The sequence below is a fragment of the Lagenorhynchus albirostris genome, chromosome X (assembly GCF_949774975.1).
Source record: "Lagenorhynchus albirostris chromosome X, mLagAlb1.1, whole genome shotgun sequence".
NCBI classification, from domain to species: Eukaryota; Metazoa; Chordata; class Mammalia; order Artiodactyla; family Delphinidae; genus Lagenorhynchus; species Lagenorhynchus albirostris.
Window position 1 is genome coordinate 131,473,189 of NC_083116.1, and position 24,056 is coordinate 131,497,244.

At 50.4% G+C, this 24,056-nt stretch overlaps 1 protein-coding gene across 3 annotated transcripts; it reads right to left on the reverse strand.

Annotated features, from left to right (window-relative positions):
• Positions 1-1,721: 1,721 nt before the first annotated feature.
• On the reverse strand, positions 1,722-23,241 carry CSF2RA (colony stimulating factor 2 receptor subunit alpha). Of its 3 annotated transcripts, XM_060137501.1 has the most exons (13): positions 23,182-23,241; positions 16,734-16,841; positions 16,124-16,266; positions 15,013-15,136; positions 11,624-11,753; positions 11,359-11,531; positions 8,961-9,094; positions 8,426-8,455; positions 7,589-7,724; positions 5,747-5,843; positions 3,869-3,950; positions 3,037-3,142; positions 1,722-2,643 (listed from the first exon to the last, which is right to left on the reverse strand). In XM_060137501.1, the coding sequence occupies exons 1-12, from the start codon at positions 23,216-23,218 to the stop codon at positions 3,044-3,046; spliced, it is 1,293 nt and encodes a 430-aa protein (XP_059993484.1). In that variant the 5' UTR covers positions 23,219-23,241; the 3' UTR covers positions 1,722-2,643; positions 3,037-3,043. The 3 variants fall into 3 exon arrangements, with proteins under 3 accessions (XP_059993484.1, XP_059993485.1, XP_059993483.1); XM_060137502.1 differs by having other exon boundaries at positions 1,722-3,139; XM_060137500.1 differs by having other exon boundaries at positions 1,722-3,142.
• Between the last annotated feature and the right edge of the window lie 815 nt (positions 23,242-24,056).

Here is a 24,056-nt window from a genome sequence, read left to right on the forward strand (position 1 = left end):
GCGCGTGGCCTGCGGAGCCTGAAATGTCTGGTTTTCACAGGAGCGAACGTTTGCGGACGCTTGGGGAAAGTGGATGGAGGTAGGGCTGTGGGTGCAGGTTGGGGGCACTTTGGGGCAGGGCTGGGGGTTAGGGGTGCACACAGTCGGGAAGGAGCCTCTTTAGAGGGGCGTGTGGGCAGAACTGTGTTCCTTCCAAAGCGGTAAGTCCACCTCTGGACCCCCCAGAACCTCAGAAAGTGACTAAATTTGGAAACAGGGACTCTGCAGAGGTGATGAAGGGAAGGGTCTGAGGTGAGGTCGTCCTGGATGAGGGTGGCCCTACATCCAATGACAGGGTCCTTCTAAGACACAGAAGAGGAGGGACCCAGACACAGAGAAGCCACGTGCAGACAGGGGCAGAGACGGGAGGGAGGTGGCCACAAGCCCAGGGACACCTGGAGCCCCCAGAAGCTGGAAGGGGCAGGAAGGACCCTCCCCTGGAGCCCCTGCAGGGAGCGCGGCCCTGGGACACCTTGACCTCAGACGTCTGGTCCCCAGGATGGGGGAGGACGGATGCCTGTGGTGTTTAGTCCCCCGGTCTGCGTCATTTGCTGCTGCCGCCCCAGGACACCGTCCATGCTTCCCCCCAGCCCCGGCCCTCCGGCCTGTACATCCAGACCCAGATTCTCCTCCAAAGGTCCCATTTCCCCCCACCCAGCCATCACTGCCCCTGCTCCCTGGTCCCCGGCAGTGTGGAGACCCCTCGCCCTGCCCGGAATCCCCTCTCCGGCCTCCACGAGAGCCAGCACTGGCTCAGCTTTAGTTTTCCCCGGGAGAACCCTTTCCCCCCAGCACGGGGCTGAGAGCTCACCCTCAACTACGAGGTGCTTCCGAGTCCTCTGACCCCGGATCACGTCACTCACACGCCGTCCACGTCCTTCCCTGCTGTCCAATGGTCGGCTGCCTCAGCAGGAGGAGCGCTCCGTTGGGGCGGGACTTTTCTTCTGTCTCCGCCTTCCAGGGCCCCTTGGTACCCCGTGATCCTAGGACAGAGCCCGGGGCGTGAATCTGTGCCCGGTCAGTCTCTGCTGACCCAGAGAGCCTCAACTGTCTATTTAAGGACGCAACTTAGGCAACTACACAGCTGCCCCGAGAGGGGTCCCCAGGAAGCACATGCTCACCCTTTGCCCTCCCACGGGGAGAGGATGCCGGGGAGACGGACCAATCCCAGCACCCCAGCTGTACCAGCCTCACACATCCTGTTGGGCAATGCTGTGGCCTGAAAGTTCCTGAAAGTCTGCCTCTGCAGCCGCTGACCCCTCGTGTGAGCACAGGGGCACCATTGTGCAAACCACACAGTCTCTGGGAGGGTCCAGGCCGGGCCTCCCGGGTGGCAGAGACGGGCAGGCACCTGCAGCCTGAGCGTCGGGGAGATGATGGGCTGGGACGCTGCAGCCGGTCACCACGGGGGCCACAGAGGATACAGGGGCATTAGGTCCTGAGTGCCTGGGGCATCAGTCCAAGAACTCATTTTTTTCCATTAGAATGACCTTAGTTTCTTTTTTAATTTTTATTTACTATGGCAGTCTAGTTGATTTACAATGTTGTGTTGGTTTCAGGTGTATGACAAAGTGATTCAGTTATATATATATATATTTTTTTTCCAGATTATTTTCCACTCCAAGTTATTACAAGATATTGAATATTGTTCCCTGTGTTACAAAGTAAATCGTTGTCGCTTATCGATTTTATGTATAGTAGTTTGTACCTCTTAATCCCAAACTCCTGATTTATCCCCTCCCCCACTTCCTTTCTCCTTTGGTAATCATCACTTCGGAATCTAAAAAATAAATGAATTTATATACAAAGCAGAAACAGACTCACAGACATAAATAACTCATTTCTCTTGAGATGTGACATCCGTGCAGTAAAATGCTCAGCTGCTCTGCCTTTCATGCGGGTGTGTGCGGTCTGCTGGGCCATTTTCCAGCACCTACAACCGGCTCCCCAAGACTCCAGACCTCACTCCCTTCAGACCCCCAGGTGGGAGCCCCGGGCAGCCCGGACTTCGGAACGACTGGCTATAAATCAGGGCTTCCCATGACCCGCCTCCTCAGGGTTGATAATTTGCTAAAACTGCTCACGGGACTCAGGCAAAGACGGGAGTTGAAAACAAAGACTTTGCTGGCTTACGATAAAGCATGTAACTCAGCTGGTTTTGACTTAGGATCCAAGTCAGGTGGGAGGGATGCACAGGGCAGGTATGGGGAGGGGGCACAGAGCCCAGTGGGCCAGGTGCGAATTCGGAGGAGTGAGGGCGGCTCTGAGCTCGCCCATCACAGCCGCTCAACCAAGCTTCCCTCCTTGGGCTCCGTGGGGTGGACAGAAAAATGTCCCCAAAGAGGTCCACATCCTAATGCCTGGACCCTATAAAAATGTTGCCTTCTGACAGAAGGGACTTTACAGGTGTGATTAAGTCCCGGGTGTCGCTCTCGAGATGGGGACACGGTCCTGGATTACCAGGTGGGTGTGACATCACCCACAAGCGTCCCTGTAAGAAGCAGGCAGGAGGGCTTACAAGCTATAATGCGTAGGCGTCCGCTGTGTCGACTCGGCAATTGTGGTCCTGTTAGAGCAGCCACTGGAAAGTCATTCCTTTCTGAACTGCAGCCAGTAGAGAAAGAAGGAGGATGTCAATTTTCTGCCAGTGGAAGCGGGCGGCGGCACAGACCCTCATCCCAGCCCCAGCGGCCAGCAGCAGCTCCGACCCCTCCCTGTGAGGAAGGGGTGGTGTTTCCCTGGAGCAGCTGGAAGGCGCATTACGTGGTCAGGGTCCACGGGCCTCGAAACATCCCTCCAACTACAAAGCATCTTTGCAAAACATCACATTAGTTTTCAGAGTAAAAAACCAAAACAAAACAGAACAGAAAGGTAGAAAAATGCTCAAAACAATTTTAAAAAGCTACATTCACAACAATTAAGCAAAACATTGAAAAAACATTAGAAGAAATTGTAAAAAAACCAACGACTTCCAGAAAGTGCCGGGGATGCAGACACCTGGAGTTCACGCATTTGCTGGGGCTTCTGTGACTTCTTCCACGGCTAAGACCTCTTCCTTGTCACCTTTTCCCGCGTCATGTGCAAATTTCTCCCAGAGGATCTGCTGGGGAGAAGGATAGGGGTGTCAGGAGCCCCGCGAGCAGTGGCCATGGGGGGTTTAGCTAGAAATCCGAGACGGCTCTCTGCGTCAGATCTTGTAGCTGGCAGACGAGCTTGTGGGAGGGACATCTGAGCCTAGGGTACCACATACGCTAGGGCCACCCGGAGCTCAGGGGTAGCGGGACGTGTCTCATGCTGGCCCCCTAGGGTGGGCGGGCCCCTGGAGGTCCCAGGGACCTGGAGAGGGTGTGGGTCGGTGCTCCTGAGAGGAGAGCTGCCCAGCTCAAGAATGGAGGTGAGCAAGCTGACAGCTGGGGGATATGATGCCAGACAGCGGAGTAGGTAGACATAGCCCCCGCCCCACGGAGAGGCAGATGTGATGGGTGCACCCAAGGGGGGTGTCGCGTAGGGGGGGGTCTCCCTTGTCCCTTGTTCTTTTTCATCCTCTCTGGGAGCTGTCCGCTCCCGGAGATCTGGTCAGACCCCTTTCACTCTGTCTCTACCTCTCTCTTTCTCCCTCCCCGTCTTCCTTCTCTCCTTCTCCCCGCACCCCATTTCCCCAGACTCAGCTCGCAGGTAAAACCCCGGTCCCTGACCGCTGCAGAAGGCCAGGGAGCAGGACACGGGATGGCAGCCACACCCTGTGGACCCCTTTGGGTGGGCACAGTTGAGGTTCTGGGGTCGCTGTCCCCTCTCCTCCATCCTGGCTTGCCCCCCACCCCATAGGTACCTGGTGGTCCACTTGATGGCTATCGCTCAATTTATCTTTGATCCGTGGAATTGGCGGGAATAACCTGTGCATGCCTAGGAACCTGGTGAGACAAGAAACGTGTGAAGAAAAGACCTAGACGCCCACTTTCCTTCTTGCACCCAAAGGGGACGTGTTGTCATGTCACGTGCAAACACGCCATGCAGGCTCATTTCTTCAGAACAATTTCCTTTAAGAATCACAGAAGGACCAACTCCAGGCTTAGACCATGGAGAAAATGAAAGACTCTGTGAGGGTCTTTCTAGAACCTTCACTCACTCCCTTGGACACAGGGATGGGAGTGAGGGGCATGTCCAGTCTCCGGCAGCTTGGAGGAGTCTGGGGTCTCTTGTGTTTAAAGACCAGGAGGCTTGTCCAACCTTGAAGCCCACGGTTCCAGATTGGGCCACCTTTGTCATGCCTTTTCAATGCTATCTCTTAACCAGCATATTCCATGGTCCCGCAGCACCCCAGTCCGCTGCATGTTCACAGGGGCGTTTTCTTTCTCACCACACGAATGGTACCTCCAATCCTGTGACATCATCAGGAGAGCTTGTACTGAGTTGAAAGGTAGTCTCCAAAGATATATTCACCTCCTGACCCCTGAAACCTGGGGGCGGGAGTTCATGTGGAAACGAGGTCTTTGCAGATGTGATGAAGTGAAGGGTCTGAGATGAGGTCCCCCTGGATGAGGGTGGCCCTACATCCAATGACGGGGTCCTTCTAAGACACAGAAGAGGAGAGACACAGACACAGAGGAGAGACCCCAGGAAGACAGAGGCAGAGACGGGAGGGAGGCGGCCACGAGCCCAGGGACGCCTGGAGCCCCCAGAAGCTGGAAGAGGTGGGAAGGACCCTCCTCTGGAGCCTCTGGAGTGAACGTGACCCTGAGACACCTTGACCTCAGAGGTGTGCTCTCCAGGATGGGGGAGGATGGATGCCTGTGGCTTTAAGCCTCTGGCTTGTGGTCACTGGTTCCGGCAGCTACAGGAAACTCACACATCTTTTCTTTAAGATAAGTCTTCTGTGTAAGGCATGAGATCTGTCCCTGTCACCACAGCCAGTGGCCGGGCTGCCCAAACGCCTCTTTGCTCCCAGGTCCAGTGTCCCTCACAGTTGCTTTCACAGGGCAGACCAGTGTCTCGCCTGGTCCCGGGAGACATTTAGCACAGGACGCCCAACCAGGACAGGGGCATCAGGACAGGGGCCGCAGGTGGACGCCCACAGCATCCCCACACCCTGCAGGAGGGTCTCAGGTGCAAAATCTCTCCATGCTTTGCAGAGTGCGTCATGCCCTACGCATGCAGGTTTAGTCTGCGTGTTCATTGCAAAGCGTTTGCCCGGTGGCCACAGACGCTGTGTGATGCCTGGGTCACACAACAGGAAAGATGACTGCGGAGGTGCCCGTGGACAGGCTGACTGCAGTGGTCTGGGAGCCGGGGCTGAATGACTTGTGCTGGGGGAAATGAAAACCAGAGGAGGAGAGACCTTCTGCGAACTCCAGAAGCTCCAAGGGGCTGAGGGCGGGCAGAGCTCTGAGCACAGCAGGGCTGTGAGGGGCGCCCGGCAGGAGTCTGGGGGCAGGAAAGACCCTTGTTGGTTGCCAGCTCTCCTGCCACTGACGGACGCAGCCTCAGAGCTGTTTCTCTCCTGTGTGTTTTTCCATCTCTCCAACTTCCTTCCCTTTTTCCAGACAAGTTTTCCTCCAGAAAACCCACACGCCAATTGGCTGCTAGGACTGCCTGGGGTGTTTGCAGGCTGCCCTCTCTTTTTTGCCAGCCGATTGGGGCTGCCTTTGGAATAAACACCGGCCCCCTCCGCTGACCACGGGGATGCCCACCTAGGACGACCTGAGGTTACCTTTTGAAAAGGCAGCTGATGGTCAGGCCACAGACGAAGGTCCCCAGGACCACCAGCAGGTAGACGTGCACCAGGCTGGATTCTGGTTCCGCAGAGCCTGGGGAGAGAGAGGGGAACACGCCAAGTACGCCGGGGGCCGGGGCATGAGCGATCGCCACCCAGCCAGCTTACGTCCTCACTAGCTCACGGAGGAGGAAACATGCCCAGAGCAGGACGGACATCTAAGGAAAGGACCCAGTCCTGCAACTTTCACAAAAAGATATTCGTGAGACAACACGACCCCGGGATCACGTCCAAAACGCATAAAGCGATTTTAAGACACAGCAACCCAAAGACCGAGGATTCAATTTAGAAACGGACCATAAAAGGATGAATACACATTTCCAGGCATACGGTTTTAAACAAAATGGCGTCCCATCTATTCTTAAGCTTTAATCTCGCGTGTCATTTAGGATAAGTGCTCTTTACAGCACATTATTTTTCTAATAAGGCACATTTTGTCTGTAAATATTTAACAATCCAATGAGAAATCCCAGTTCTACCAGGAGCCTCATAACCTGATGGAGGGGCCGCCATTGTGAGATTTTTCAATAGGAACAGATAAAATGTGACCTATTACACAAAGCTGTCGTTGTTTATTTTAAGCGATACGTTAATTGTCAAAAGTGCATATTCCGGAGGGGAAATGAAACCAGAAAAAGCCACACGGATGTCAGCCAAGTCTGTTTAGAACTCTGTTCCGGGAAAAGTCTATTCTTTTTGTCTATTCTTATTTTTTTGGTGGTGGGGGGGGCATATTTTAAACCCATTTGTAAAGTGGGTTGTCAGTGTTTTTGTTCTTGGCGTCTCAGAATACTTTATATGCTCTGGAGGCTTGGCCCTCATCAAATGATTTGAAATATTTCCTCCCCTTTCACGGGTTGTCTTTTCACTGTCTTGAGCGTGTCCTTTGATGCACAAGCGTTTTCATTTTTGATGAAGTCCGCTTTACCAATTTGTTTCTTTCATCAGTCCCGCTTTTGGTGTCACGGCTAAGAACCCGCTGACAAATGCAACACGGCAAATCAACTCCTTACGGTACTCAGCTGTCGCTTCCAGCTTATGAAATATCGCTGAATCCTTATTTCATTTCATAAATTCGACACCGGCAGGTATCAAAGGCATTGATCTTGGATCAGAAAAAAACAACCACAAAAAACACGTATGCATACTATGCTTGCTGAAACACTGAAGGTGTTTGAGACTGGATGGAAGGGAAGGTAGACTCTTAACTATCAGATTGGCTTTAGGGCCAAACCATTATATTCCTGCCAGCTGATCAAAGTTAGAAGGAGGAAGGTGGTAAGATCTGTCAGGCTAGGGCTTCCCTGGTGGCGCAGTGGTTGGGAGTCCGCCTGCCGATGCAGGGGACGCGGGTTCATGCCCCAGTCCGGGAAGATCCCACATGCTGCGGAGCGGCTGGGCCCGTGACACATGGCCGCTGAGCCTTCGTGTCCGGAGCCTGTGCTCCGCAACGGGAGGGCCCCCAACAGTGAGAGGCCCGCGTACCGCAAAAAAAAAAAAAAAACCAAAATCTGTCAGGTTAGCCCTCCCCCGATTAGAAAGAAACAGAGCCAGTTTGGATGTGAGCTGTATCCCAATCAGGGGCGGACCGTGACGGCTGTTTGGTGTGACCAGGAGGGATGGGTTCTTAGTTATTCTTAAAGGGTCCCTCTCACGAGCCCTTGCTGTTGCCAGGGGAACAGTGTTGCAGGGGCCGGTGGACAGGAACCCCTCCCAGAATGGCTCAGAGATGAATTCAGGATGCCAGGATCTGTCTGGTGATGATCTCGGGACATGTACCAAACTCAGTTGGCTGACTCCAGGCACCCCAGTGGGCTTTCCGGGCATCTGCCGTCCTGATCTTCACAGTATGTTTGGCTCTGAACCCCGGTCTCGGAAAGCTGTATTTATTCCCCGAGTCACCAGACACCACAATCTTTGGAGAAAACAGAAAGTTAGACAGAGTTGTTGCCTGTGTTGAGAAACAGAATGCGGGTGTCTTTTCAGTTGCCCAACTGAAGTGAAAGATTCAAAGCCACACTCTCCCAATCTGGGCATGAGTGTGGTATTTTACGTCCTGAGAACTTGGGAGGAATGCTTAAGGGAATAATGACAATGAGTGATTCTGCCATTTTCCGAGTAACCACTCCTGGGGTTGCTAGGATCGTAAGTATAGATGCAGAAATGATTCAAGAGCTACAGTGGGTATGAACCCACCCATGGATGGATAATGTCCCTGTAAATGATGTTAAGAGGACCAAGTTCGACTTCCTCATCGGACAGAGGAGGATCCTGTGTTCAGAGTGGTGGTGAAACTTAGAAAAGATCAACAAAAATTACTTTGATGATCAACCTCGAGAGGAATTTTGGAAGAAGACATCATCCCCTTGACACTCCAAGGAATATTTCCTTGACCAACATGGATAGAAGAGGGAGACCCCATCCAGAGGCCTACTGGGGGGGGGTGCCCCTATATCACTGACTGGACGGTACTCTAGGAAACCTCCATCCTCTGGTTTTTACCCCATCCCCATCTTGGCCACCGCTGGACGAAGTTTGCAGTTGGCATGTGTCCATTGCCCAACATCATACGCTTAAGCTACAAGGGTGATATTTTGGGTCAGAGTTGTAACTCACCAGTTGATTTCCACTGCTTCTGGTATTACTCTAGAAAAAAGAAAAATCCAGACCAAAATAGAATGTTTATTTCTCTCCATTTTGAAGGTTTTTCATGGGTCTCATCCAATCTCCCCCTTTGAACGCAGTCAGGAAAAACCAAAACAGTCAGGGTCCAACAAAGGGTTGAGCTCCTACTGTCCCCCCTAACCTGCAGTGGCCCCCAAATAGAAGGATGGAACATGCCCACAGGAGGGAGGGTGCCCCTGTTCATGGCTCCTTCTAGAACCTCAGCTGGTTATGGATCCTAATAAGAATTCAGGTGGGCTTGGAGCATAGGTTCCTCCTTGTCTGCACTGGGTCCAGGTGGACATAGGGAGAGGGTTCCTCCTTGTCTACACTGGGTCCAGGTGGGCTTGGAGCAGACCCTGAATTTTCCCAGATGTTCACCCATTCTGAGCCCACCTCATGTGCCCCAGGTTCTCATGGAGGGTCATGGGGGTGGCTGCCAAGCTTCTCGAGGTGTGGTGCCCTGCTTGGAGCAGTGTCCACTCACCTGTCTCTGGATGTCCAGCTGGTACTGGAACTCCCTGATGGACAATGTTTTTCGGGTCCTGGGCTTTTCCCACCGGATGAAGCAGTGTGATTCGTTGCAGTGCACGGTGATATTGTTGGGTGGGTTGTATTGCTCTGTAATGAGAACCCAGCAGACACCTCTAATCCAGAATGCTTCCCCTGGACCACAGAGAGGAGACCCAGTTCTGCCTTTGCAACATTGATGGTGCCTCACCAAGGTCACCGGGAGGCAGGGGTGGGTCTGAGTGTTGTCTCTTGGGGAAGATATCAATCATCAGGCCGCCATGTGCAGAAGGGAGGAAGTTGCGGTTCAACAAGACCTGGGGAGACTTTCCTGGTGGCGCAGTGGTTAAGAATCCACCTGCTGATGCAGGGGACACGGGTTCGAGCCCTGTTCTGGGAAGATCCCACATGCCGCAGAGCAACTAAGCCAGTGAGCCACAATTACTGAGCCTGTGCTCTAGAGCCTGTGAGCCACAACTGCTGAAGCCCATGCACCACAACTACTGAAGCCCGCGCGCCTAGAGCCCGTGCTCCACAACAAGAGAAGCCACCACAATGAGAAGCCCGTGTGCCATAACAAAGAGTAGCCCTCGCAACTAGAGAAAGCCCGCGCGCAGCAACGAAGACCCAACGCAGCCAAAAATAAATAAAATTTTTAGAAAAAGAAGACCTGGGGAGGTAGGTGGTGATGGGTTTGGAGGGCAGGAGAGAGGCTGGTTTGAAATGACTTTAGCCTTAAGAGGCCTGGACTATCCTATGGGATCAGGGAGCCTGCAGGTAGAAAGAGGGGCTGGCGTTCAAGAGAAGACATTGTTTGGCATACGGGAGTACCTTCAAGAGACCAGCCTGGAGCAGAGCGCTAGAAAGAAGAGAAAGAGCTGGCAAAAAAGAAGAAGAAGAAGAAGAAGAAGTAAATTCACAGTGGTCCAGGATGGGTGGAGGGGCTTGGACTGTCACATTCTAAGGAGAGAAAGAGGAGGTGGCATCTGGGTAGATTCAACTGGGTGTACACTTGTCCTTGTAGCAGGTTACCCAAAGGGAGGGAAGGAGGGAAAGATGGGGGCTTGGAGGAATTGGGTCCACATGGAGCTAGCGAAGTCATGGTTTCCAAATGGGGGAGTTGATGCATGTTTGAAAAGGTCAAGGAACTTCAGTGTCCTTCATCGTTGAACAGATATCCAAACAGTGACCCCATGACGGTGCATGCCAGCAATCAACAGGATGGGAGTTCTGTATCTGACTGCATTTTGATGGGCATCTGTTCCATTCTAAAAGCTGAGACTCAATTCTGTTGTTGGAATCTTTGAAGGTCTGTTTGGACAGCTTGGCTGTGTGAAGCTTCTCTTGTGACTGTGAATCTCATGGACTCCACTTCCACATCGAGTAGATCTGATCGTCTTTAAATTTAGAGATGAGATGCTCTATCCCTAGGATACTTACACTGGATTTTCCAGCTCAGAAAAAAGTAAGGGATATAACTCCTCTGGCCTATCGTTGTGATCTGGACTTAGGATTCTGCACCCAGTTCTAATGTGTGGGACTTCCCTCCGACCCCCAACACCACCAAGCAATTCTCTGACACCAGCTGGGTGTCCTACAATTCAACTCAATTCTGACCCTATCTACCTGGAGGTGGCGTCAGATTCCACAGGTGAAGGGCTCAGTCCTCCCACTTCAAATGTCAATCCCAAGTGCAGGTCATCACCTGTGCTTCCAACTGACCTGCTATAGATCAAAGATTCCCCTGACCTCCTCCGTGGGTTTGATTCATTTGCAAGAGAAGCTCACAGAACTCAGGAAACATTTTACTTACTAGATCACTATTTTACAATAAAAGGACATAACTCAGGAGCAGCCAGACAGAAGAGATGCATAGGGCAAGGCATGGGCAAAGGGTGTGGAGCTACCATGCCTGCTCTTCTCGGGTGGCTGTCTCTCTAATTTGTGGACATGTTTGACTGAGTAATTAAGGATCTTGAGATGAGGTCATTCTGGATAAGATGAGCTCTAAATCCAAGGACTGGTGTCTGTATAAAAGGAAGGAAGGGAGATTTGTGATATACCAGGAAGGTGGACATGTGGACAGAGATTGAAATGATGCATCCATAAGCCAATGACTCCTGGCCATCACCAGAAGCTAGGAAAGAGGCATGGGAGCAGAAGTTCTTTCAGACAGTCCAGAAGGAACCAAACCTGCCAATGCCTTGATTTTGGATTTCTGACCTCCAGAACTGCAAGAGAATACATTTCCATTGTTTTAAGCCTCCCAGTTTGTGGTCATTTGTTACAGCATCTCCAGGAAACTTACGCAGATTTCAATGCAAATTCTGTCAGACCTACTAGGCAGTGGTTAAATCACAGGTGGTTGCTCTCACCTATTTCTTTTAACAGCAAAACCGAATCGAAGAACTGGATTCCTGCTTCTTGGCTGGTACCGTTAACCAGGAAGTAACTGTACGAAGTTAATCCCGAGAGGTCTTGGAGGTGACACCCCACGTGGGTTCCCGAGTCTTTTAGGTAATGAGGACATTCTCTTTCGATTTTTTTCCTGTAAGATTCCAAAGTGTTCAGAGAACAATCAGGGCATATTTCTTTCTTTACTGTATTTCTCAGGGTTGTCTACATGAGGTCAACACTTACTTTGAGTCTCTTATATACAAAAAATATTGAACGTCATTGGGCGCTGCTTGGCCCTTGGCCCAGGTGCAGTTCATGAAATCCGCATTGTAGATAAGACAGGAGAAGTTTTGGGCAGCTGTGCCCTCCCCACCTGGGAAGAGACAGAAACAAAATAATTTGTACATGGAGTTTAAAGGGGGATGGACCGGATGGCTTCATGGTTCAAAGAAGAATCAATACCAATTCTTCTCAAACTCTTCCCAAAAAGAGAAGAGGGAACACTTCTAAACTCATTTTCTGAGGTCAGCATCACTCATCACTCTGATACCAAAGCCAGACAAAGACACAAGAAAAGAAAATTACAGGCCAATATCCCTAATAAGCATAGATGTAAAAATCTCCAACAAAATGTTAGCAAACCACATCCAACAGCATGTTAAAAGTCAAATTTGTCCCTTGAATGTAAGAATGATTCAACATATGCAAATCAATCAACGTGATGCACCACATTAACAGAGTGAAAGAGATAAACTACATAATCATCTCAATAGATGCAGAAAAAGTGTTTGACAAAATTCAACATCCATTCAGGATAAAAACTCTCAACAAAATAGGTATAAAAAGGATTTACTTCAGCACAATGAAGGCCAAATATGAAAATCCCACAGCTAATGTCATACTCAATGGAGAAAAACTGAAAGCGTTTCCTCTAAGGTCCTGTACAAGACAAGGATGCCCGCTCTCACCACTCCTATTTAACATAGTACCTGAAGTCCTAGCCAGAGCAATTAGACAAGAAAAAGAAATAAAGTTATTCAAATCAGAAAGGAAGAAGTAAGATGATCTCTGTTTGCGGATGATATGATCATATACGTAGAAAACCCCAAGACTAAACAAAAAAAATATTGAAACTAATACATTTAGTAAAGTTGCAGGATACAAAATCAACATACACAAACCAGTGGCATTTCCACACAGTAACAATGACATAGCTGAAACAGAAATTATGAAAAAAAAATCTCATTTACAATAGCAACAAAAAGAGTAAAGTACCTAGGAATACACTTAACCAAGGAGGTGAAAGGCTTGTAAGTTCAATGTTGCAAGACATTGATGAGGGAAATGAAAAAAGACACAGATAAATGCAAAGACACCCTGTGTTAATGGACTGAAAGAATTAATAGTGTTAAAATGTCCATACTACCCAAAGTGATCTATAGATCAATGTGACCCCTATCAAAACCCCAATGACATTCTTTAAAGAAAAAGAAAAAACAGTCCTAAAATTCGTATGGAACCACAAGACTCCAACTAGTGAAAACCATCTTGAGCAAGAAGAACAAAGCTGGAAACTTCATGTTGCCTGATCCCAAGATATATTACAAAGCTACAGTAAGTAAAACTGTACTATGATGGCATAAAAGTAGACGTAGAGATAACTGAAACAGAGTAGAGAGCCCAGAAATAAATTCCCACACTTAACGGTGTACTGATATTTGATAAACCTGCCAAGAACACACCAGGGAGAAAGGATTAGTGTCTTTACTAAATGATGATGGGACAACTGCATATCCACATGCAGAAGAATGAAATTGGGTCCTTATCCCACACCACATACAGAAATCAAGTCAAAATGGATTAAAGACTTAAATATAAGACCTGAAACTGTAAAACTCCTAGAAGAAAGCATAGGGAAAGAACATCTTGACATTGGTCCCAGCAATGATTTTTTGGATTTAACACCAAAAGCACAGGCAACAAAAACAAAAGTAGAAAACTAGAATTGGATCAAACTAAACACTTTTGCACAGCAGAGGAAACAATCAACACAGCGGAAAGCCAATCTATGGAATGGGAGAAAATATTTGCAAACCATATGTATCTGATAAGGAGTTAATATCCAAAATATAAAAAGAGTTCAAGCAACCCAAGAGCAAAAAACAAATTTTTAAAAAACAAATAATCTGATTAAAAACAGTCAAAGGATCTGAATAGACGTTTTTCCAAAGAAGACATCCAAATGTCCAACAGGTACCTAAAAAGATGCTCAACATCACTAATTGTCAGGGAAATGCAAATTAAAACCACAATGAGGTATCACCTCGCACCTGTCAGAACGGCTCTCATCAAAAAGACAAGAAATGACAAGTGTTGGCAAGGATGTGGAGAAAAGGGAACCCTCGTGCCCTGTTGGTGGGGATGTAAATTGGTGCAGCCACTATGGGAAACAGTGTGGCGATTCCCCCCAAAATTAAAAATGGAACTATCATATGATCCAGCAATCGTTTTTTTTTTTTTTTTTTTTTTTTTTTTGGTACGCGGGCTTCTCACTGTTGTGGCCTCTCCCGTTGCGGAGCACAGGCTCCGGACGCGCAGGCTCAGCGGCCATGGCTCACGGGCCCAGCCGCTCCGTGGCATGTGGGATCTTCCCGGACCGGGGCACGAGCCCGTGTCCCCTGCATCGGCAGGCGGACTGTCAACCACTGCGCCACGAGGGAAGCCCTCCAGCGATCCTTTTTATGAGTGTATATTCCATGGAAATAAAATCTGGATCTCGAAGAGATATCTGCACCCCCATGTTCACTGCAGAATTATTCACAGAAGCCAAGATATGGAAATAAACTAAGTGTCTGTGTGGACAGATGAATGAATAAAGAAGATGTGATACACACACACACACACACACACAGAGGAATATTAGTCAGCCATGAAAGGGAGGAAATTCTGCCATTTGCAACAACATGGATGGACCTGGGGGGTATTATGCTAAGCGAAATAAATCCGACAGAGAGAGACAAATACTATATGATTCACTTATATGTGGAATCTAACGAAAACTCATAGAAACACAGAATAGAATGGGGGTTCCAGGGGCTAGGGAGGGTGGGGGAAATGGGGAGATGTTCGTCAAAAGGTACAAATATCCAGCTGTAAGATGAGTAAGTTCCAGGGATCTAACGCACAACATAGTGACTATAGTTAAAATACTGGATTGTTCACTTGAAAGTCACTAAGAGAGTAGATCTCCAGGGTTTTCACCACAAAACAAACAAAATAACTACTTGACAGGATGGATACGTTAATAGCTCAGTTGTGGTAATCATTTCACAAAGTATACGTACATCAAAACACCAAATGTGGGAATTCCCTGGGGGTCCAATGGTTAGGACTCTGCGCTCTCACTGCTGAGGGCCCAGGTTCAATCCCTGGTTTGGGAACTAAGATCCCACAAGCCGCGCAGCATGGCCCAAAAGATAAAAAAACAAAAAACAAAAAACCCACCAAAGATACCTCTTAAATATATGCAATTCCTATGTGTCAATTCTATCTCCATATAGCAGAAAAAAGTGGGGGAATGTACCCTGATGCTCATGTGGGAAGGAGAAGAATCACCACCATGTTTTCCCTACCTGGGTTCAGGTAGACCAGTGTTTCTGAAATTCGTCTTCGGTTGATATTTACTTCGACAGTGAGCGTGACTCCCCCATGGAGAGAACAGTCCTGAAAGGTGCACTGACATTCCTTGTCTTTGACCTGAAAAGATGTCACCAGCCAGTGAATTAAGAACCAGTCTTCTTTCGTTACATCCTGGTTGTTTGCTCCTACCCTGACCCTGTGATGACATCCACCTCCCTCTGTGACATCTCCCCCAGGTACCTTCTTTGGCAAGACGCCAACTAGCAGCCTTCAAAAGGTCAGAATAGAGCTCGCTTTTTATTTTATTTTATTTATTTATGTTTGGCCGCGTTGGGTCTTCGTTGCCGTGTGCAAGCTTTCTCTAGTTGCAGCGAGCGGGGGCTACTCTTCATTGCGGTGTGTGGGCTTCTCATGGCAGTGGCTTCTCTTGTTGTGGAGCACAGGCCCTAGGAGCGAGGGCTTCAGCAGTTGTGGCATGCAGGCTCAGTAGTTGTGGTGAACAGGCTCTAGAGCACAGGCTCAGTAGTTGTGGCGCACAGGCTTAGTTGCTCTGCGGTATGTGGGATCTTCCTGGACTAGGGATCGAACCCATGTCCCCTGCATTGGCAGGCGGATTCTTAACCGCTGTGCCACCAGGGGAAGTCCCAGAGCTCACCTTTTAATATGAGAGCCCTCATCCCTTTAAACTGTATGGGAACTTCACACCCTCTTTCATGGGATTGACTTTTCTTGTCCTATCTCATACCCACCGTTCTCTCACAGGTGTCACGTTTACATTGTATCCAAGTCAGTCTGTTTACTTTATTTCCATTGAACAGGCAGAGCTAATGTTATTTCTCTCTCAGGATTAAGTCTTGCAGGTGGACCAACTGAGCAAAAGGCTGCCATTGCAGGCAGCCAGGAGCCCCCAGGCTAATTGGAATAGGGATGCCTGAGAGAAGAATGGGGTCTTCTGGACACATCTTGGACACAGCAGCACTTTCCTGGTGCACTTCGAACCATGAGTCTGTGATGTGTCCCAGTGTCACGCGTATGTTTTTTATTTGTCCTGCTTGACGAGAGCTCTCCAAAGAACAGTGATCGAGCACATCCAATCCATCTTACCTTTTTTTTAATCTGTCCCTTCTCCTTGTGAATCAACACACATTCCCCGTAGGTAGCGTTTTCCTGGCAGTCCCAAGTTAATTTTGTTGTCTTTGGGTCAAACTTCATGTTTAGACTGGAGTTCTGTTCCACGGTTGGAAGATCTGAAACATACAGCCTCAGGAGTCAGAAACTACCCTTCTTCTCCCGTCTCCATTCTCCCTTAACCAATGCATCTCACATCTTGTGAGCAGAGATCAGGGCTGGGAATCACTGTGCCCCTACCCCTCTCACACACCCTCATCACCCCCTACCCCTTTCCCACCTCTCCTTCCTGCCCTTTCTGCAAGGGGAGATGTCCACTGTGGAAATAAACGAAGACAGGAAGCAGCAAAGGCTATTTATCCAGATCCTGCCATAGTAAAGGGAGTCGGCCACCATCACCTGTGTCTGCAGAATGGGTGGGGGGGAATTCACATCACCAGCAGGGGGAGCACAACAGGAGGTGTGATGCCGGTTGACCGTTGCATATGAGGATAAAATGAAATGAGATGCAGGCATTGGGATGTTTCCCCCAGAACCCAGGGTCATGGGAATGGGAGCAACGGGGAGAGGGGAAGCACATCCATACGTTTATCCCATTGGTCCTGGGTCAGGAAGAGTGAGGGTACCAGCAGCATGGAGAGTAGAACGGCCATCGCCAGGGCACACAGGGGGCTGACCGAGGGACGTGAAAGTGCTGGGGGAAGAGAAAATCAGCTTTCATGGGGGTCTGGACATGGAGACCAGGGGTGTTTCCCTGGCGGGATGTCCAGGGAAAAAACACAGGACTCTCTCCAGGGTGATGGTCAGCATGGTGACCTGGCCAGCCTGGGTCACTGTTGGCTACAGAGGGTCCTCAGGCTTCAGTAAGCCTCAGAGATGGCCCCAGAACCAAGAGCCTGTCCTCAAGCCTGAGCACCACGTCCAGTCTTCCCTGTTACCGCCTGAATCACTTTGGGCAAGTTGCCCACCTGCCTGGTCTGTAACATGGTGGCAGGGGTTGGGAGGTTGGGGGATAACTCCCAAGTCAAAGGCAATGAAAGGCCATGTACCGCGCCCAAGGATGGGGTTCCTTCATGCAGTGGGAGACCCTTGGGAGACCCTCCACCTGACCCTTCAGCATCCTTCCTCCAGAGCCTGAGGATGAGGGTCCCTCCATGCAGTGCATTTGGGGAAACCCAAACCCTGAGTCTCCAACGTGGTTATCAGAGTCTGTGGATGGGAATCCCTCTGGGCAGTGTCTTTCTCTCTGCCCTAAGAGACTGTAAGCCCCCAGCCATAGCTGTTTCTCTATCCCCAGAAATGCATCCCCAGCATATGGGTATCAGGGCGCTGGATACACATTTTACAAATTGAGTGGATTATTTCTCCAGAGCAGACTGTGCTAAAAGCAGGTATAGCCCCTGCAGCAGCTAAAAGCAGTTGGGAACAGAATAGCAGGGATGGTCTATGTAAAGAAAATATAAGCCATTTATATACATTATTATATAATTCCCCTATGCATTAATTATAAAATCTATCTCTTCATTTATAATAGAGATCTTCATATAAAATTGTAAATATAATGTGAATTATATAGAAATAATACATGTTTGTATGAACAATTTTATAAATAATATTGATACATAAGGACATTCTGTGACTTATTTATATTATCTTTATGCTAGGAGACTCTCTCTCTGACGAGCTTGCTTCACACTTTGATCCCTTCGTTATTCACACCCGATGAGGGAAGTTGATAAATGAGCAGAAAGACAGACACAAAATCAGACACATGTCATGAGTTTGTAGGGGCTGAGCCTGACGTGGATGTACAGTTCCCCACAGAGCGTGGAAACCGGGGAGCTTTCCCTGCCCCCCAAGAAAACTGTGTTACTTTCCTTGTGCTCCTGTAACAAATTCCCACAAACTTGGCATTTTCTTTTTTATTTTTTTTATAAATTTTTTATTTATTTATTATTTTTGGTTGTGTTGGGTCTTTGTTGCTGCACGCGGGCTTTTCTCTAGTTGCAGCGAGCGGGGGCTACTCTTCGTTGTGGTGCACGGGCTTCTCACTGCAGTGGCTTCTCTTGTGGCGGAACTCGGGCTCTAGGTGCGTGGGCTTCAGGAGTTGTGGCGCACAGGCCGTTTAGTTGCTCCGCGGCATGTGGGATCTTCCCGGACCAGGGCTCGAACCCGCGTCCCCTGCATTGGCGGGCGGATTCTTAACCACCGCGCCGCCAGGGAAGCCCCAGACTTGGCATTTTAAAAACTCCGCCCTTCATCTCTTGCAGTGCTGCAGATCAGAAGTCTGACAGGGTCCCTTTGGGGTAAAATCAAGGAAGTGGCAGAGAGCTGCTTCCCTGTGAAAACTCCACAGGGGAACGCGTTTCCTTGGCTTTTCCAGCTTCCGGAAGCCACCTCCTTCCTGGGTGCATGGTCCCCCTCCATCTTCAAAGTGCATTACTCCAGCCTCTTCATCATCACAGCACTGCCTCTCTCTTATAAGGACACTTGTGATGACACTGAGCTCAACCAGATAATCCAGAATAATCCACCATCTCAATACTTTTCACTTAGTCCTGTCTGTCATGTAAGGTAACATATCAAAGTTTCTAGGGATTAGGACATGGGTGTTTTGGGGGACGTTTTCTGTCGACCATACGGGGACCAGGACTTGGAATTCGTGGCTCAGGTGACCCATGAATCCATGGTTGCCACATCACGGTGATTATAAGATGCTTTGGGGGGCTTCCCTGGTGGCGCAGTGGTTAAGAATCTGCCCATCAATGCAGGGGAAGCGGGTTCGAGCCCTGGTCCGAGAGATCCCACACGCCGCAGAGCAACTAAGCCCGTGCGCCACAACTACTGAGTCTGCGCTCTAGAGCCCACGAGCCACAACCACTGAGCCTGTGAGCCACAACTACTGAGCCTGCGCTCTACAGCCCGCAAGCCACAACTACTGAAGCCCGCGCGCCTAGAGTCCGTGCTCCGCAACAAGAGAAGTCCCCGCAATGAGAAATCTGCTCACCGCAACGAAGAGTAGCCCCCGCTCGCGACAATTAGAGAAAGCCCGTGCGCAGCAACGAAGCCCCAATGCAGCCAAAGATAAATGAATAAATTTATTAATTTTTTTTTTTACATAAAAGATGCTTTGGGGAAAATTACAGCCCCTTTGCTTTGTGTCTCATTGCTCTGACTCTCTCTTACTAATCAGACTGGACTTGGGGAGAGTGGAACAAGAAATGCGTGTTCAGGTTTCCTTTATGATATTAACACATTTTTTGAGATCTTAAAATATTTTTTAAAACTCGAGTTTTGCAACAATTAAAAAGCGTCATTAGGAACAAAACAGAAAAATAGGAACAGTCAGTACACAGAGAGACATGGAGGAACTTTCAGTGCATGTGACCGAGTAAAAGAACCAATCTGAAAAGGGCTTGTAGTGCATGATTCCAGCTCTGTGACAGTCTGGACAAAGCAAAACTGTGCAGACAATAAAAGCATCAATGGTTGCCAGGGGTTAAGAGAGGAAGAGGGATGAAGAAGTGGAGCACAGGGGATTTTTAGGGCAATGAAACTACTCTGCATGACACTATATATAATGACGGATAGAGGTCATCATGCGTTTGTCCACACCCATGAAATGTGCAACACCAAGACTGACCCCTAATGCAAATTATGAACTTGAGTCAAGAATCCTGCGTCCAACTTGCCCCATCAATCGTAAGACATGTGCCACACTGATGAATGGTGTCCGTCACGGGAACTCTCTGTAGGGGAAGTGGGTACGTAGGAATCCCCTTACTTTCCACCTAATGTTTCTGTAAACCTACAACTGCCTTACACAAAGTCAATTAACATTACCAAAAAATAGTACTGCAAAAGCACCATGCTCTATTCCGATAAAGCCACACCCCACAGAAGACACCTGGTCTTCCGGCTGGGTCTGGGGTGGCACCTACGACTCTGCTCACCGTTTCCCCAACAGTGTCTTTGGTTGTGGTGATTCACTTTCTGGTGTCGCTGTGACTTGGAATGTGGCCTTTCCTTCTCTGGCGCTGAGTTCTGCCAGTGCGCGCCTCACCTCTCTGCGCTCCCAGAATCCCATCCTTCTAACGCTTCATCCTTTCCTGGAGGCCCTCTCTCTCTGCATTTTATGGGGCACGATCATATTTTCTGTAATTTCCTTGCATTTATGGAGTCTATTGGTCTAAACGCAGCCTCTGTCTCTTGGTGTTTTAGTTGACTGGGGGCTGCCCTAAGAAAGGACCACAAGTTTTCTTCCCTCCCTCCCTCCCCCCCTCCCTCCCCCCCTCCCTCCCGGCCTTCCTTCCTTCCTCCTGGCATTTCCCTAATTCATTCCTTCTCTATCCAATCCTGTCCTGCCTCTGCTTTTTTCCCACTATGCCCAGCACGCCGACCCCTTGGACCTCCTTCTCCACATTCTCCTATCTCCCTCCTGGGCTCCAGCCCCACCAAGGGGGCTCCTCCATCTTCCGCCAAGGCTCTCGGGCCTACAGGACCCGCCATCAGCGGACCACTGGCCCAGCTCCTCCGTGGCCTGTGTCACCCTGGGTGACTTTGGCATCCATTGTACAAGGGGGACCTCCCGACTTCCGTGAGCCATCTCCACCAGCAAAGACCCCTTCACCCCAGCTGCCTTCACACGCCCAGTCCCCCTGGCCCGTTATCACCTGGACCCGCCCCCCCCAGACGTGTTCAGGAGTGTCCCGAGCCTGCTGGTGCTCCACGGGCACCGGACACCCTCTCCTCACACCCCAGCTGCCTCTGCTAAGAAGCCGCCAGCACCTCCTGCGTTCAATTCGCTGTTTCCATGAACGCGCCTCCTTTCCCACCTCCTCTGTCGAAGGCTGGACTGGCTCATCTATTGGAGCCGGGAAGGAAGGAAGGAAAGAAGGAAGGAAGGAAGGAAGGAAGGAAGGGAGGAAGGGAGGGAGGGAGGGAGGGAGGAGGGAAGGAAGGGAGGGAGGAGGGAGAAAGGAAATAGATTCCCTGAACCTTCACCATCTCCTCCTGGCTGGGTCCCAACAATGGAGGACCCCACCCACTCCCTTTTTCAGGTGTGCATACCTGGGCCACCGCACACCTGGAGACAAGCACCCAGCCTCAGATTCCTGCCCCCAACTCCCCCCCGCCCCCTGGGACCTCACTTGCTATCAGAGAGGAAATAAAAACCACAGAGCCGACCTGTTCCAAATTCCCCACCCGCCTGACATCTCCTGCCCTTCTCCCACGATGGGAAAGCACCCAGCTTCCTCCACCTGCGAACGGGACCCCGGACCACCCAGCTTTCCTCTGGGTCTTGTCCCCGGTCCTCTGTGCTGGGGCCGGGGCACCCAGAGGCTCTGAGAGAGGACCTTCCTGGGTCAGTGCACGCCCGCAGCGACTCTTGCCTTGATTTTCACATCCGCAATTTGTGCACTGCCCTTGCGGTTGGAGCTGGGCCTCACTTAACAGGGCGGGGGATGGGCCGCGGAAGGGCCACAGCCCGGAGCACCTTAATCCTCAGCGGTTACAGCACCTGCGCCCATCACCTGGCCCTCTGTCCCGTCAGCTTCCTGGGTGCACTTTTCTCCCCCTTAGTGCCTCGCATCGTACCTGCCTTGGGAAGCGGGGTGGACACGCAGCGGGTACCCAAGGATACACACTATCTTAGACTGATCGACACCCTACAGCGCAGTTCCCCATTCAGCTTCCTCTGAACCGAAACTGCCTTGGCTTCTTGCTCACTGTGATGGGGCAAAACCAGAAACTTCTGTAAACTTGACTTTAAAAAAAACAGCCAAGTTCTCACACACCACAGAGGGACACAGAAATCCACCCAAAGGTCGCTGCTTTAGATCAGCGGTCCATCGCAGCCCCCCGCTCTGGGTCGAGGATGGCGAGAAACCTCCAGAGGACGGTTCGCGCAGAGCATGAGATCAGTGCTATGATGCATCATGTGCAGACGGAGCCTGGGTTAATTCTCACCCCGTCCTACGAGGCAGCTCCTGGTACCCTCGCAGAAGTGGCCGGAAGACCAAAGCCCCGTGAAATCTCATTCTTTTACTTTATTTGTTGCCTTGATGGTTTCTAAAGTCGCGGCAAACTTCACATGGTATAAACTTCGCCCTTTAAAACGTACAGCTCAGCGGCACTTAGCACATTCACAATGTTGTGTATCCCACCACCTCTGGCTGGTTCCCGAACCTTCTCACCCCCCTAAAGGAGACCCTGTCCGCATGAGCTGTCACTCCCCAGCCCACGCCCCAGCCCCCAGACACCGTGAACCCACTGTCTGTCTCTGTGGAGTTGCCCGTCTGCTTGTTTCCTGTAAATGGAATCGTGCCCTATTTTGCCTTTTGTACCCACTTTCCCTCTTCTTCTGGTTTTCACCAGGCTGGGTTTTCTTTCCTCTTTTAAAGATTTCAGCTTTACACAGATGTCAGCTGGAAAGAAGGCGCTGAGACCTTGTCTCAGAACAACATCTCTCAAATTCGAGGCACACAGGAAACACCTTGCAGGGGCGCGGGTCCACGGGGGTCCCTGGCACAAGCTGGCATGTTGATCTCGCTGTGCTTCTGGGGTGCCACGCATCACTGATCGGGCAACACACAGACACAGAATGCAACGCCACCCTCTTCAACAGCACCTGTAACCTGGGCAGGCCACCCGCTCTGCAGGACACACAGCTCCACGAAGGCGGCCCACCCGAGCCTTTGGGCTAAATCCAAGCCATGTCCCAGGCACAGGCTTGTACAGAGAACTCCACACACGCTCACTGCAAGCTGGCTGGGTCCCTGGGACTCACTCAGACCTTACAGTGCAGCTTCACGTGCTACGAGACGTACCCATCACCAATAACCATCTTCACCTGGGTGCCCTTCACCCAGCAGTTTTTACTGCCCACCCTCAAGTTCTCGCCCACCTGGAATGCCAGCTGCCTGGAGCAGCAACAGAGGCAGGAAAAGGTCCCCTAGTGACTTGACACTTTGGAGGACCCCAGGATCAAGGGGACCGGACCAGCCCACCGTACCACGCTCGCCCCTGCCAACCTGTGTTCCTCCATGCTGCTGCCTGACGCTCCCACATCTGGCCGGTCTGACAACTAAGTCTCTTCCTCGTCCGAAAGCAAGTGCCCAGATTGCGCGACAAGAGCATTTCAGCTCAATATCTTCCTTTTTTTTTTTTTCCTCCTTGATTTCCTCCCCCATCTGTGGTGTTTCTCATTACAAGGAATTGGGAAACCTTCGTGGTGGAGTTGCCCCCCTTCACCATAGATACAGAGAAGGTCACCCTCCTTAAAGTCCAAGCAGTGGCTCAGGAGGCTGCCCAGACCAGCTACCAGGTGGGCCTCTCGTGTCACTGCCCATTTTCATCACTGACGTGGAGAAGGTCATCCTCCTAAGAGGTGGACCAGATAGATCACCAGGTCTGCTCAGAGTGGACACCATGGTGGGTCTCCATGTCTTCGGTGGAGAACACCCCCTTGCTCACATTCACAACCAACCCAGTTCTGTTCAATTCAATTCGTCAGAACTTTCCTGAGTATCCCAGGGATTTAAAACCGGCCAGAGTGGGCAGGAAGTGGCTTTCCAGCTCATGATGGAGCGAGGCTGAACAGAAGGGTCATGGGGGCTGGGGACACAAACGCAGCACTGGATGTCCCCAAGGAGGGTCCGTCACATGAGGTGGTGGACAAGAGTGGGTGTGGGGTTTCCTGGGGACTACATCCTGGGTGTGAGGGAGAGATGTTGTCTCCCAAGCTCACTGGGGCTCCGGGGCTTCAGAAATGCAGGAATGCTGGTACGGATCAGAGTTAGGGCAAGAGGAGGTACTGGCAAAGGGGATGGAGCTGGGGGAAGGCCCAGTCCCGCCATGTTTAAGTGGCTTCCCTGATGAGCCCCGAAGGGGAGGCGTCCATCAGGGA